This window comes from Cottoperca gobio, chromosome 10, assembly GCF_900634415.1.
Source record: "Cottoperca gobio chromosome 10, fCotGob3.1, whole genome shotgun sequence".
Lineage (NCBI taxonomy): Eukaryota > Metazoa > Chordata > Actinopteri > Perciformes > Bovichtidae > Cottoperca > Cottoperca gobio.
The window spans coordinates 6,658,824-6,674,227 of record NC_041364.1 but is presented as its reverse complement, the minus strand read 5'-3'; the positions used below and the strand labels follow the sequence as shown (position 1 = coordinate 6,674,227).

At 41.7% G+C, this 15,404-nt stretch overlaps 2 protein-coding genes across 7 annotated transcripts in view; one reads left to right on the top strand and one right to left on the bottom strand.

Annotated features, from left to right (window-relative positions):
* Positions 1–730: 730 nt before the first annotated feature.
* shisa3 (shisa family member 3) lies at positions 731–5,147 on the top strand. Its single transcript, XM_029441503.1, has 2 exons — positions 731–1,389; positions 3,031–5,147. The coding sequence occupies exons 1-2, from the start codon at positions 1,119–1,121 to the stop codon at positions 3,600–3,602; spliced, it is 843 nt and encodes a 280-aa protein (XP_029297363.1). The 5' UTR covers positions 731–1,118; the 3' UTR covers positions 3,603–5,147.
* Positions 5,148–5,686: 539 nt separating this feature from the next.
* atp8a1 (ATPase phospholipid transporting 8A1) overlaps positions 5,687–15,404 on the bottom strand; it is a 100,398-nt gene continuing 90,680 nt past the window's right edge. For all 6 annotated transcript variants that reach the window (XM_029441495.1, XM_029441498.1, XM_029441497.1 and 3 more), the window contains 4 exons: positions 13,172–13,260; positions 12,714–12,806; positions 11,210–11,301; positions 5,687–8,212 (listed from right to left, as the gene is read on the bottom strand). In XM_029441495.1, coding sequence (XP_029297355.1) covers positions 8,115–8,212; positions 11,210–11,301; positions 12,714–12,806; positions 13,172–13,260 — 372 coding nt within the window. In that variant the 3' untranslated portion in view covers positions 5,687–8,114. The remainder of the gene's footprint in view (positions 8,213–11,209; positions 11,302–12,713; positions 12,807–13,171; positions 13,261–15,404) is intronic.

Genomic DNA, 15,404 nt, shown 5'->3' with positions numbered 1-15,404 from the left:
TCTCACACAGTAATGGTGTGTTTGTCAGTCAACAAGTTTCTAAATTATTCATCAATCGTTTTCACTTCCTTTGAATTAGGGTACTTCCTCTCCTTCACATGCATTACAGTGAGCCTTTATTGGGTTTTATTGGGACCAAAAATAATACAAATAATTGTAAGATGATGATTTAGTTCAGTTTTTTATTTTAATTTAGGGACAAATCTCTTCTTTCATAAACAAAACAGAGGCCTAGCTGGCTAATTTCAACAGTAGTGCCTGGACAGGTTCTCAAAAACATTATAAATGCAAAAAAATAAATTGATAACAATAATACAGATACAGAAGACTCATAATGTCCACACACTGACACAGCAAATTATTTCTTTCGTTTCTTTCTTATTAATTCAACTTTGTATTTGTTACAGGAGTATAATATTAACATAGTCCCCCTTTAAATGTTGAATTGCTCCTCTGCATGACATAATCCTGTTGTGCATTGTTCAGTCTTAAATGTAATGATTATGTATGATTATAAACTGCAATTAGATTTTTTTTTATTGAGTAAACTTTACCTGCTGCACTGTGGCTCTCCTTTCATGCAGAATAATTTCATTAGGATAATGTATCCATGTTATTTGGGCACCTTCATGGTAATAATCGGCACCGCTGCGACCACTACCACCACGTGAATGCGCACGTTTGGTTAATGGGGGTTACGTGCGCGCGTACACAGCCAGAGTCACAAAAGCAGCAACTCTCCAGTGAGGTGGGCTCACAACTTCTGCACCGACGTCAACAAACAGCCGCAGGAGCAACTCAATAAAGAGCAGAGAGAACCCCGGAGCAGATTGTTTCACATGTTTGGATGAGAAGAAACTTCAGTGATGATATTTTAAGAAGTGACTTCAAGCGAAGTTTCAATTAAGGATTTTCTCTTATTGCAATTTGCGAACGTTTGGCTCAAAACGACTTTTGTTGGCGGAAAGATGACGGTGACATAACTTTACATCTCTGGGTCGCCTCGTTTCTCTTTCAGGAAATTTATCTCAATGAAGAGTCTCTAACCCGGGCCGACACACTCGGTGGCCGGGAGCCTACAGGACGCAGGGAACCGTGAACCCCAGCGGCTTGCCGGGATGGTGTGCCTGCTGAACTGCCTGCTGCTGGGTTATCTGACCTGGAATCTGCGGATATCGGACGCACAGGGGGAGTACTGCCACGGCTGGCTGGACTCTAATGGGAATTATCATGATGGCTTCCAGTGTCCGGAGGACTTTGACACCATGGACGCCACCGTGTGCTGCGGCTCCTGCTCGCTGCGCTACTGCTGCGCGGCCGCGGACGCACGGGTGGACCAGGGCAGCTGCACCAACGACAGGGAGGAGGACAACACAGAGTTTGCAGCGCGTAAGTTTACTTGTTTAAAACTTAGTTACCAACTTTAAAAAAATTGCTCAAAGTGCAGCAATTTGGCAAAAGTTTACAAATGAGTTCAGAGTTGGGTAAAAACACCACACATGCATACATTTAAATTATACATCAATTGTATTTAACCTACATGTAATTATAAATAAAGTAAACATGCATACACATGTTTAGTGTAATTATTGGCTTATTTAGTCTGATTGATCTTTAGGAAAGATGGTTTCTACACAGAGGTCAGAGGTCAGCTGAACATCAATAAACACAGAGTAAAGCAGGTTTCAGGGTCTTTGCTCAAGAACACTTCAATTTCCAACCAGAAATTAAACACTATGCTAAAGATTTAGTGCATCTACTCCAAAAATACACTATTAAATGTCTGTTCTATGGGACAACATTTGTACGATTAACCACAACACATAAAGGAAAATATAGTAATGTGTGTTAAATTGTTTAAAGTAAAAAACTCACATAGAAAATTGCACTTTTCTAAGACTATGGTCCATTTTACCAAACTGAAAGTGTTTTCTCATGCCACCTTGTTTCTAAATGAAACTGGTGTTTTAAGGTTAGCATGTTTCATGAAATACACAGAAGTGTCCAGTTTCCAGCACCTTTTTTTTCTCTCAGCTCCTGCGGCTTCATTTGACCTGAACTCCCTGCAGATTGCAATCAGCGTAAAAAAAGGACGCAGCCTGTCAGTCACTCAACAAATGTTCTTAAAACTAACTCCAGACAAATCTTTAAGCAGAAATGTGCAACTAATCTTAATCGAGATTAGTCGGATCACAATGCAGGAATGTATTCAAAACGTTCTAACACAAGCCGGCTTATTGTGCTGCCGAACATAAAACACATTCACTTTGACTTTGGATTTGCCAACCAGAGTAATCACGACACAATGAGGCAGCAACTTATTTTCTTTGGCTCCTTTAAACATTCAACAGACCCACTGTGAGTTGTGAAATCTGTATTAATCGTTCCCTTTAACCCTCAACATTTTATTTTTCTTCAAGGTTTTCTTTAAATGTCCCGAACTGATAAGCTTTGGGGGCTTTAACTGTGTGCTCACAATTTCCTAATTTTTCCTATCAAAATAAATAAACATTCGCTCCGAGGGCTTCATGGAGTGTAACGGGATCTGTTTGTGTTTTCCAGCAGGAATGCGTCTGTTAGGTTTTGGTAATAATACCGTGAATGACTTAAATGAAAGTAGTTTATTAAATAATGTTTAATATTACAATTTTTGCCACCATAAACATCAGTGTAGTTTGTAGTTTGTACTCACCAACAAGGTACGACTTTGCTTTATTTATAAGCACCACATAAACAGTTAATGTTTTATAATTCATTACAATGAAGTTGTAAGCAGATACAAGTGTTTTTGTAAGTTTATTAAATGTTTCTATAGTACCTGTACATGTTATAGAGGGAGGTTAAAGTATTTAATCTTTGATTTATTCAGATTCTTGTGTTATTTTTGTGTCTCTGGTGGAAATGTGAATATAAAATCAGAATAATTAGTAGTCGGTGTTTTCTTACATTTTAATAACCTGCAGCTTTCTGTCCTACGGAGGTGCTTCCTCGTAACTCGTCCTAACCTGCCTGTGTTTCCTCCGCCCGCAGAGCCCATCTACGTGCCCTTCCTAATGGTGGGAAGCATCTTCGTCGCCTTCGTCGTGGTCGGCTCTCTGGTGGCCGTCTACTGCTGCACCTGCCTGCGGCCCAAGCAGCCGACCCAGCAGCCTATTCGCTTCTCCCTGCGTAGCTGTCAGGGTGAAACCATCCCCATGATCCTCACCTCCGCTCCTCCGAGCCTCCGCGCCCCCTCGCGACAGTCCAGCACGGCCACCACCAGCTCTAGCTCGGCTGGAGGCGGCAGCTCAATGCGGAGGTTTTCTCTCGGAGGGCCGGGGCAGCAGCACGGCTGCCTGGTGTCTGCCACCGTCTCCTCGTCAGCCTCCACCCCCACTCAGACTCTGCCTCCACCTCCACCTCCCCCCTACACATCCCCACCAGCAGCCATGTCAGGAGGCATGCAGCATCCACTGCCATCCACCCACACCCACACCCAGCTACAGCTCCACCAGACCTCTCACCCCACTCAGACCTTCCTCCTGCCACAGCAGTACTTCTTCCCTCTGCAGCCCGACGCCTTCTCGGCAGCCAAGGGCTTTGCCGACTTCGGACAGAGCTGACAGGGCTCCCTGCGGGGGGAAATAGAGGGTTTACCAAGATTCCTAGATGGTTGGATGTGAGTCGGCGAGGACAAACACACTGCAACACAGCTGGTGGTGTTTGGGTGGAAGGCCCGGCCGGCTGAACAGTCCTGGAGGACGAGGGATAAAGTACGACAAAGCTGCGTGGCCTGAGGCGCTTCCCCCTTCTGCATCACAGGACACATCAGAGCTCAACAGACCTGTTGAGGCAGTAACAGTGTCCAATCTTATGCACTTTTATCTTCTATTGTGAACAGACCTCACTGGCCTTACTTTCTTTCTTTTATAAAGGTTGTTTTTCAAAGGGGACATCCTACAATACAGACTAGAATCTTGCCAATTTATCACAAACCTTCCTCCTGCAGACGGCACCAACACTGTCACTCTGAGACTCATTGCTACACGATTAGAAATAGATGTTGGAAACCAGGGAAATATTGTTGTTTTTTTGACAATCGTAAGGACTTCTGAAAGAGGAGAGGATCTGAAACACAAAGGACATTTCATTTGGGAGGAAATGTGGACTTTTCTAAGATGTTGTACAGGCATTAAACCCAGAGCAAGGTTGTCATATTGATTCCCTAATTTACAGCTAAAATAAAACGTCGTCTCTCAGAACTTTCTGTGCACTGATAAATGTGAAGTCTGTTAAAGTGAAATGTTTGTGCTCTGAAAGAAGCCTCATCATCATCACTCAGACAGAAAGGAAACCGGAGCGGTCGCGCCTGCACAGCGGCTCACTACCTGTCGCTCACTCTTGCGCCAGACTTCACAGCAGGAATGCAGCGCTGAGATCAGTCATTGTCAGTGTTCAATGAGCATGGCATGGTCACAGTGTTAAAAACAACTCGGCCCAGAAATAGAGGTTTAGGTTGCACCAACAGGTATAGCAAAACCTTGACAAAGAGTGTTCTGTTCTCCAGCTATCTCTCTGTGAAATGGACGTAGCGATCAGTGCGTCGTGAAACCCCGCACACCGTTCAGTCTGAGGATGTTCGCGGCTACATTTCAAAGTGCTGTTCGATCGCAAAATACAACTTACCTGACTGATTCCAGTGTTAACTTCTTCAGGTGTCGTTTATACTCGCAGCTGTCAGATCGCACAGCGGTTCTCACATTCCACGCTCTGCTTTATAAAAAGGTATATTCTTTCTTATCTTTGCCAGGACAGCAACACGTTTCCAGGTCTGATTATTACTCCTCATGCTGAATGCTTCTACTTTATTCTAACAGATTTAATCAAGTCACAGTCATATATAATGACACGATTTTAATGAAATCAAACCACATGTTTGGTTGGCATTTCTTCAACAACAGCCAGTCGATGTATTGACCTTCCCTGATTATCTCTCTGTATAGTAGTTGTTGTTATTAGTGGCGGAGTCCGCCAAACCGTCTACCTGCTCACACGGGATGTCCTTAAGATGTGTTCTAATCATAAATAAGTATTGATCAGCGATCCCAGACTGTAAACAGTGTATGAATGTGACGCTGCAGTTTGAAATAAACATAGTGATGAAACATGCTAAGATAATAACTTCTCCATTCCCGAACAGCCGGAGATGGCACCGAGATCACACCCCGTGGATTTCACATGCAATGAATTCGTCACGGAGGTTAGCACGGACCAAAATAAATACACCAGCTGCTCTTCGCTTGAAATCATCTTTCTTTATTGGCTGCAGTGTAAACGCACCCGTTTCTCTTCCATCATATTTCTGTCAAAGCTGCATTTTTTTCATTATTTCTTTCAGTAGGGCCAAAGCACACGATCACTTTAATTATTCATTCATTCTTTCTGGTTTATAAAATGTAATTTGAGTCACTTTTAATGAGTCTGGATGAGCATCTACATGAACAGATTACTGTCTGTTTTAGTGGAATGTCGACCGACTCCACCGTCATAACAAATATGAACGCTATTGATATCATTTGTGGCCTACAGGCAGACTCGCTGCCTTTTCCTGTTTAGGTTCTCACTTTGCTTTTTGTCCCGATGGTCGCCACACACCAGCACGACAGTGATTGGAAACGTAAAAGAATAAGCAACAATGTTCACAAAGTTCCTCCATGATTGTAAAGTTTATTTCAGTAGTCCTTCATGGCAGTAAAAGACAACACTTATAAGTTTGCAGTCCCAACATGCAGAACAATCATCGAACAAAATGACGGAAAAAGAAACGAATATTAAAACGTAAAAGTTAAAAGGTGCATTTTTTTCTCTTTTGTAAAGTGATCAACACTCGAGGGAGAATCAAAGTAGTACAGTTAAACATTTCAGAGAACAGTTTGTGTTATCCATTCATGCAGCCCACGACTTTCACAGACAACGTGTGTTTTATGTTTCCTAGAAAAAGAAAGCAACAGTCCACATTCAGCGCTTTTGGAAACTCTTGACAAGATGACGACCAATTAAGTTTTTAACACTAAAGACCAGCAGAGAAAATGAATCGTTAACCCTCACTAAAAGAGCTTTCCTTTAAAGCAGAGGTACACTGCATGAAGAAAACAAGTTACAAACATTTACACTCAAGAGAAATCATATACTGTAACCAGATAATACCAGATATCCACTACTGGAAAGGTACATCGAGTGCATTGTGCAACATCTCCTGTCGAAGCGAGCTGAGCATCAGAAACTCTCACAGTCGAGGTCGAGAGTTTGACCACACACACAGTCATACCGCACACTAACACTCGCACTTTCCCATACGGGCCATGCATCAGCACACAGTAGTACACCATAGCTATACCTGTAGTCGTGCAGACGGACAACTGGAGCAAGCCACACACACATATTCATACTCACACACACACACACACACACACACACACGACAAAAGAAACACACCAGGAGACGCCAGAAACTCCCGGTCTCACATAGAGGACACAGACATGCAATGCATACATAGAAGTTATCCACAGTAGAGGTGACACACGCGCACACACACATACACACACACGCATACAGCACATGCACATGCAGGCAATACACTGACACACACACACACACTCACACACATCGTCAGAGATCTGATCTCCCATAGGGAGAAGAAAGCAATCACACAGACATTAAGTAGTCAATTATAAATAAATCAAGCTGTAACAATATTAATATTAATAACAAGACATTTAAGAAAGCTCAGTTTCCTCATTCGATCTATTCTATCCTGCCAGTTTATCAGAGGAAGAAAAAAACTAAAAGTTACAGACAGTTCATTACAAAGCCAGTCAATGCAAAATTCATACATCTCCAATATAAAAATACAAATCCACAAAATAACTATAGAGACAAAGTAGTTTTGATATTGTCGTGGAGTTTTCCTGGCTAATATTTCTCTCTCCCTTAAGCTAATGGCACTTATGTTAGAAGGATAAAATCTCCATTTTAAGGGAAACACTATCTCCGCTGTAAGCTCCAACAACACCATCAGAGCGCCTCCCCTTCACCTCTGCGGGAACAAATCTTAAAGTTTATACACGTGCCACAAGGCACAGTAGTTTTCACATTGTACAAGTGCAATACTGTGGTGGGGAGACAGTGATTTTGTCTTCAGTAGGTGTGTGTGGAGCACTGGTCTAAGCTAGCTGGCTAAACTATTCTTGGCTATCTATGAGGGAAAGGTTCTACGTAGGCACCGTTGTGATCGTTGAGACAGGAGTGATGTGTGGAATGCAATTATTTGTCGAGAGCAATGCGTCTGCTGTAAAAACGGTGGAAACAGGACTACGGTGGGTTGCAGGAGGCAACTTCTTAAACAAAGAAATAAAAAAGAAATAAAACCAGGCACGATATCTACATACTTTTAAAACGTGAAACTAAAAAGTGAAACACGTGTTTCAAAAGAAACAAGGATGAAGGCATGAGCAAATGTAAGGCTTTACACAATAGATGCTTCCTTAAGTGCAAAAAAGAAAATGTTAATATTACAATGTCTGCTCTGAAGTGGTCCGTTTAGTGCTGGAATACACTCGGGAGTGTGATTACATTTGGTTTAAAGTTGTCCGAATTCACTAGTACTTGGAAGATTGTATATATACGACTGCTCTTTGGCAATCTTTCACAAGTTAAAATCTGCTAAAACTTCTCGTTGTCCAGCGTTTTAACTTCTACAATAACAGTGTTTAGGAGCTTAATTATAATGAAATGGTTTTAGATGACGGTTAATAGAGAAGAGACGTTCACTCCAACAAACTGAGCGAGAACAGTGAAGAACTTCAGACCACAGACTGCTAAGAAAGCACAGTGCTCGTAATGTCTGCTGGACACACAACTACAGCTGATAGTGAACACAATTTGTTTTGTTCCTTGTTTTTTTTTTCTTTCCCTTTTTCAAAGACACTCTGTTTGTTTCCTATTCATGTCCAAAAATCCCCTCAGTGCTGGAGGCACACGCAGGCACCTCGTCTTCCCACCCCCGCTAAGCTTCAAATATCGCCATTAGAAACGGCTGTTGTGGCTCCGGGTTGGCCGACCGGCGGGCCGGCGGCTCACCACTCGTTGGTCCTCTCTTTGGTGGTGTCGTACGCTCTGATGACCTCCGACTGAGACACCACTCCGTTCTCGTCTTGAGAGAAGGCGTAGCCATCTGAAAAAGAGTTGAAGCAGTTAAAACTATGTACATCAATTGTTAATGTAATAAAAAGTATAAAACGCACACATATTAACAGAATAAACAATTAACAAAAACACAAATTCAAAGCAATAGTTCAACATTTTTGGGAAATGTGTTGATATTCTTTCTTGCCAAAAAGATTGATACGGCTCTCATGGTAATACGAGGCTACAGCCAGAGGCCAGTTAGCTTAGCTTAGCTTACAGACTGTAAATAGGGGGAAACAGCTAACCTGGCTCAGGTAACAAAGTCTGCCTAACAAGAAATCTAAAGCTCAATAATTAACATGTTATATCTTCTTTAATCTGAACTCAACTTCAGGCTTACTGTATGTGCTGGAATATTTCTTGGCCTGGAGAAAGAAGCAGAATTAGGCTTCTGAGCTCAGGTACCTGCGTTCACCTGCTTCCAGTCTTTATGCTAAGCTGCTAAGTAGCTGTGTTGGTGTTACATCTGAGTCACAGTGCTAAGCCTCCTTTTCTCTGGAAGAGAATCAACTGGCGACGTTTGAAAAATGCACAAGGTCGTCTAACAGTACGGATGAAAAAAGGATTTGGTCCGCCCGCACGGCAACATTTGAACGCGTTTCCAAGTTGAGACAGTTTACTTATTTGTTTTTTATAAACATACAGCATAGGCTGTATATACGGCACAGACTGGGACTTGGTTGTAGTTTCATATTCAGCGCACATACATGAGAGTGGTATCGATGTTAGTCTTAAGAAATCGTATAAGAATATTCCCAGAACGTCACACTATTCCTTAAAATGAAATCATGTGATGAAAAACAATAAATTAAAAGGTGTTTTAATAAAAGTAGATCACAGCTCTCTTTAAAGTCTTATCTCTAGTACAGCAGCAGCCCTGGGATCTACCAACTAGACTTTCCTACAGGGTTCCTTCCTGACCTTTGACCCCTGACTCACCTTCAGGTGTCAAATGACTCGGTCACTACCTGGAGGCCAGCGGCTGAGACGAGTGCATTGTGGGGGAATAACAGCGCAACATTTCATCATTTCATCGATATCTCGCTCTACTGAGCTCAACTCAAGACACACAAGGCACACGAGGGGAAGGACAGGAAGTGAACAGCCAGAACAAAGAGGGAGAGAGGCGTCTATCAGGGGGCTAGAGGAGGCTGGAGTTTTAAACGGGGTGAGGTTTGAATAATGACATGTATAAAAAAAAGAAAAGAAGGTATCACACAACAACGATCTCATCCCCACCTATGAGACAAACAAAAAACAAACTGATCAGACGAAGGACAGAACAAAACAGAAAACCAAACCCATGCTTAGAGTATCATTGAGAGTTCTGCCGCTGATACGAAAGCTATACTTCTGCGAGACCTTATTATGCAGCAAGTATAAAATAAGTCTTTCTTACTGCGCACGCGGAGCCTCATCAACATGTAGGAAGATACTGTGATGTAGTTTGCAGCTGTCTGTTAATAAATGATAGTTAAATCCCAGCTGAATAATGTAAATAACACGAACATTCAAAGACACTGAGCCTGTCGGTGGAACCAGCTGCTGTCATTTGGCTAAAATTACTTTTATTATGAGGGAAAATATCTTATTACCTCCAACTGTAACATTAATCCTGTCTGAACGGGGCCCTAAGATACGATGGTTAGATCCCATCCTATACTAAACAACCATGCAAGGTCAAAAATAAATTTGTTGATTTTCCGTTGTATTCTTTTTATATATATATATATATATATATATATATATATATATATATAAAAAGAATACAACGGAAAATCAACAAATTTGTGACTTAATGGAAGAAAATGATTCTGACAAATTCTTCACTGACTTCAGTACCGTAATTTCCGGACTATAAGCCGCGACTTTTTCCCCATTTTGCGACCCTGCGGCTTATATAACGGTGCGGCTTATCTATGGATTTTTACAGCTAACGGCCACTAGGGGAATTCCTAAATCTATGGATTTTACAGGTTACAGTCCACCGGATGCAGGGAAAGAGCGCGCAAAAGTAGCGAGTGGTACGAGAGACAGACGGACATTACGAGAGCGAGGCAGTGTGTGAGACACCCTCATTATGTAAAAAAATTTTCGAGGAGTCTTATTTTGTTAAATATGCTTTTATGTTGATACTCCTGAAACCGGCACTTTCTGGGGGTTCGCGCCACTTTTTCGGGAGACGGAAAGAAGGATACGCTGAAGAGAGGGGTGCATGTCCAAAAACCCCGACTGTGGAGTTACCGTATGATGATGACTTCCATGTGTTTCTTCTGTTTCAACGGTAATTTATGGACAAATTAAGGAAAACACCAACGGTCAGAGACAATAAATGCTGATTGAACAGGCAGAAGTTCTCCATCGTTATTTCCTGGTTCTACACAACACAACGCAGAGTCGATCGTGGTGTCAGCTACAGACCGGCTACATACACGTCAGTCAATTTAGCGTCTGCGGCTTATAGCCCAGTGCGGCTTATATATGTACAAATTAGTCAATTTAGCGTCTGCGGCTTATAGTCAGGTGCGGCTTATAGTCCGAAAATTACGGTACTTGAGTACTTTACAGATGATGAAACAGACGTGAGATTTAACATCCAGTACTTTACAAACTGTTTGTATTCATGTCTCTTACTCGCCATGAAAATAGCTAATCTAAGTTTACGAACACAGGAAACTGTAGTTACTGACGTGCGTTACCTGCATCTCGTTAACGCAGAGTATTCATGTAGAGAGGTGGCATGAGCAGAGAGTTACTGCCTCCCCAAGACCAAGGTTTTAGAGACGCAGTATGCGTCAGAGGAGGAGTAATGACGCTCGAGCCGTTCCCGTGACGAGGGAACAGATTTGGAAGCAGATAAAAACTAACGTGGATGAACTGAAGTCTTTGTTTAGTTCTTAGGGGTGAGAGAGTTAACTTACGCCTCCATCTTCAGACACGTTTAGTGAGAAAGGAAGTGAGAGAGAAATGTTGTGTAACTTACGGAGCAGGTTCTGCTGCATGGAGTCAGACCGGTACAGACTGACTGTGCTCTTCTTGAAGACGTTCTTCAGGAGCTGGGCTCTCTCCGTCAAACTACACACACACACACACACACAGAAACAGGCAGGGTGTTAGCAGCATGCTGAGCACCACAGGCAGATTTAATGAGCAATACATCAGTCCAAGCACCTCCGGAGTGGATGGACCTGCCAACTGCTCTACCTGCTGGTACAAACCCCATGTAAGGCAGACACAAGTCTTCAGACGCAGGGGCGAGAACAAAGTGTATTTGTGGGGGATATATTTGAAACAGCATGTTGGCCAGAAGGCATCCATGTAACGCTAATAAATTGTGTACATGAGTCCTCTTTGCATACATCTTTATGTGCAAAGCCATCCAGGTTTCTGTATGTGTTTGTGTGTGTGTGTGTGTGTGACCCTGCAGCCTGCTGGGTCTGGGACAGCGGCCAGGCTGGGATCACTTTCAGCCAGCAGGAGATCTCACACTGATCTGCTCCATGTTGATTCCTGCTGCAGGCCTCAGGCCCCAGAGAGCAGAGCAGAAGCAGTTCAACTAATACGGTTTTTTTTTATAATATATGGCTTTCATATAGGAGCTCTAAAATGAAACATTCACTGTTTGGGAGGGAAAAAAGAAGGGGATATCTACTCTTATGTCATGATTACTGACATTACAGTCAAACTCCTGCAATTTAGCAGCAATTTTAAGATTTCTGTCTTCCACACAGGAATATCGTTGGCAGCGGAGCTGGGAGATCTTTGAAGGGATTTGGAGGTTACATATGATTCTTCCTCAAAGTTATTCTTGAGAATTTGTCAAAAATGCTTCATAGTTTGTGAATCAAAAGAATAGTGGCCAAAGCAAACATGCAGTCCCGATAGCGCTTGGGCCATATGGTGATATTCACAGTGAGAGTGAGTATACATCTCTCCTTTTATTACGCCATTCATAACTTTGCAGATCTCCTGTTTCAGGCCATTGTGGGCAATTTTGGCAATCTCTGTTTATGGTGGTAATTGATTGTTGCATCATTGTAATGAGGCACGTAGATTAGTCATTTGATTAACTTGCTGGATTAACAAAAAACTAACGTTTCTGTCGGTTATTTTATCAATTAACAGTCTCTCAATCAATTTCCTCCAAAACAAACAAACAATATATATATATATATATATATATATTGTTTGATAGAAGAATCCAAATGACTAAACTATGATTCTCGTTGTGTAGTCTGTTGTTTCTGTTTGGCTGATGGTGCTTCTTGTGAATGTTGAATAGAGATCTTAATCTCAATGAGAAGAATACATAACGTAGAAGACCCACTGAAACACTGAATGTGTCACTAACATTATAGCAAACAGGAAACAAAAAGATGATCATTTACTACCACAATTTATATTTGGTCCACTTACAGACAAAACATTACATCAATAAATAAAGAAATATAAATGGAACAAAGATAAGAAGTGATGTGTAACTGTACCTCTTTCCATGCACCACTGCTCCAGGGTCTTTGGATAAAGCCTCAAGCTCCTGCACCTCATCCACCAGAGTCTTGAAACACACCTTCTTTACCCTGTATAATAAACAACGTTTAGATCAAAGTTATTATAACTCGACACATAGTCAATGACAGATGCTTCACCATGATAAAACCTTCACAGACCGACACAGACCCCCGCTGACCGATTCAAAAAGGCTTTGAGTACATCGGGAAATAAAACTCTGCTCCTGACACCCTGAATCTGCTGTGAGCTGATGTCAGCCAGACGCAGACGCTTCCCATGGAGTATTCCTTGGGAGTATATCCTTGGGAAGTCTGAAACTAAATGTAATTTTTTTCTTCTTTTATACAGGAGATACGAGAGATTCTTGAGGAATTTCCTGTATAGGATGTGTATTGGAGTGATGATGAGCGAGGAGAGCGCAGAGAAGACTCACACTTTGTAGGCCACGTCAAAGACCAGCGAGGTGATTGGGATGAAGACCAGGCCCATCCAGAAGACCCCTGAAGAGAACATCATCTCCGCCTGTCACACACACACACACACACACACACATATAATATATACGCTCACTCATGGTAGACAATGCAGAGTTGAACACCTGATCAGATGAAAAGAAGAGCTCTTTAGAAGAAGAACCACCTGATAAAGAACAGCTGTTATTACCCTCTGTAGTGCCACATAATATAAAACATACATGACAAAGGCAGCCCAAAACAAACGGTTATGTTGTGGAAATAAAGAGGAGATGGGACTAAATAACTCTCTCAAAGTGGGTTAATCCTGTGTGACTAAATGAAGCCATGTTTTTGTATGGCTCTCCTCCACCTCTCGGCCCTTCAGGGCGGAGGAAGAACCTGTGAAGTATTTCGACAGTGGTGTCTCTTTCACAGGAAAACAGCTCAATTGTTTGCTGTGTTGAGAGCTGCTGTCAATAACTCACAGGAGACACAGGACTGTGATCTGGAGAGCTTTTAATGATATTTACAATACAGTCGCCCAGTCGTACAAGAGCTGTAATGAATAACGCTCACAAAGTTTGAATGTTTATAGAGAATATCCACATAGAAAGCCGCAGACAAGTCTACTAACAAGACCCTTTAAACAAGGGTTGTTAGATTATCCACGAGACCCCTGCTGTTCTTTGTTGACCAAAGATTATTTGATTAGTCAAATCGACAGAGAAGTAATCCGCAAATATTTTGAAAACCAGAGAAATTATTTATGTAATTTCTAAAGCAAAAATGTCAAATATGTTCTGGGTTCACTGAGGATTTGCTGCTTTTCTCTGTCGAAAATGAAAAAAACACTGCAAAACCTAAAGATTATCAGTGTTGAGCAGAAAAGAACTAGCGATTTAATGATGTCGGCTCAGGCTTTAGGATATTGTTTCAGCTACGCTAGCAGGATCGGGGGATGGGTAATGTCGGTGCACCACTTTGGATTCAGATGACGTTACAGACTTTAACGTAGACCAGAATTGGGGTTAATTTGGGGGGGAACTTCGGTAATCCCTAAACTTCTCATTTACCGCTATCATCAGGTCAAAGTTTTTAATTTGTCCAGTACTTTTGGATTATGACCTCAATCAGCCTCAAACGCTCTTTATGGTATAATTAGCAAATGTTAGCATGCTAACACAACATCGTAAACATTATACCTGTTTAACATCAACATTATTAGCATAGTTAGCATTGTATGCATGCTAATGTTAGCATTTAGGTCCATTTTGCCTAAGTACAGCTTTACAGAGCCGCTAACGTGGCTGTAAGTCTTGTTCACGATTTGCTGACATTTTATAAACCAAACGATTAATCGAGAGAATAATTAGCAGATTAATTAATGAAAAACATCGTTGCGACATGAAATGCAAAAAATTTAAATCTGAAAGCAATCATTCTGTAATCATTCTGCGAGGTGTGAGTTTGACTGTCAAATGTGAACCTTTTTCTACAAAAATAAATAAATATATATACGTAAACATTAGGTTTTCTAGATAAAAGTATTATTTATATGGGCAACATATCATTATTGTCAGCCAAATTGACTATAAATTCAAAAAGGCAGAGATTCTTTGCTTTACGGTCACATAACTCCTCCTTATAAACAATCGCAGTGTGGAACTAATGTTCACATTAAGCTCATGAGCACAATAAATCTACATATGAGACAGCTGTGATCCTCACCGAGACTCATTTATCTTGCTGGAAGAAAAACACATTTGGATGTGATCTAAAACAACTCAGGCAATTTAAGGAACTGCTTCTCCTCCGTACTCAATCATTTGTAGGAAAAATATGCTTCATTAGTAGCAGACAAGTCGCCTGTGATGATTTAAATTAATAATCACAAAGTGGTAGAGCGGAGACAGTGAAACGTCTTGTGGGGGTGAAACCATGTTTGCTTTGGCTCGCTGCACTGAAACTATCCGTCATTACATGTCAAAGTGCAAAACTTGCAAACTCCTGCTCCGCGCATTGTAATGTGCCACTTGTTTAAACTGCTGGGGCCCCTCGTGTGACATAGGCCGAACCCTCAGCGAACACACACACACACACACACACACACACACACACACACACACACACAAAGAGTCAAAACCATCAAGGCGCTCAGGTTTGCTCAAATTACCTAATCTGTTCGCCATTACCTGCAAATTGACTTTGATG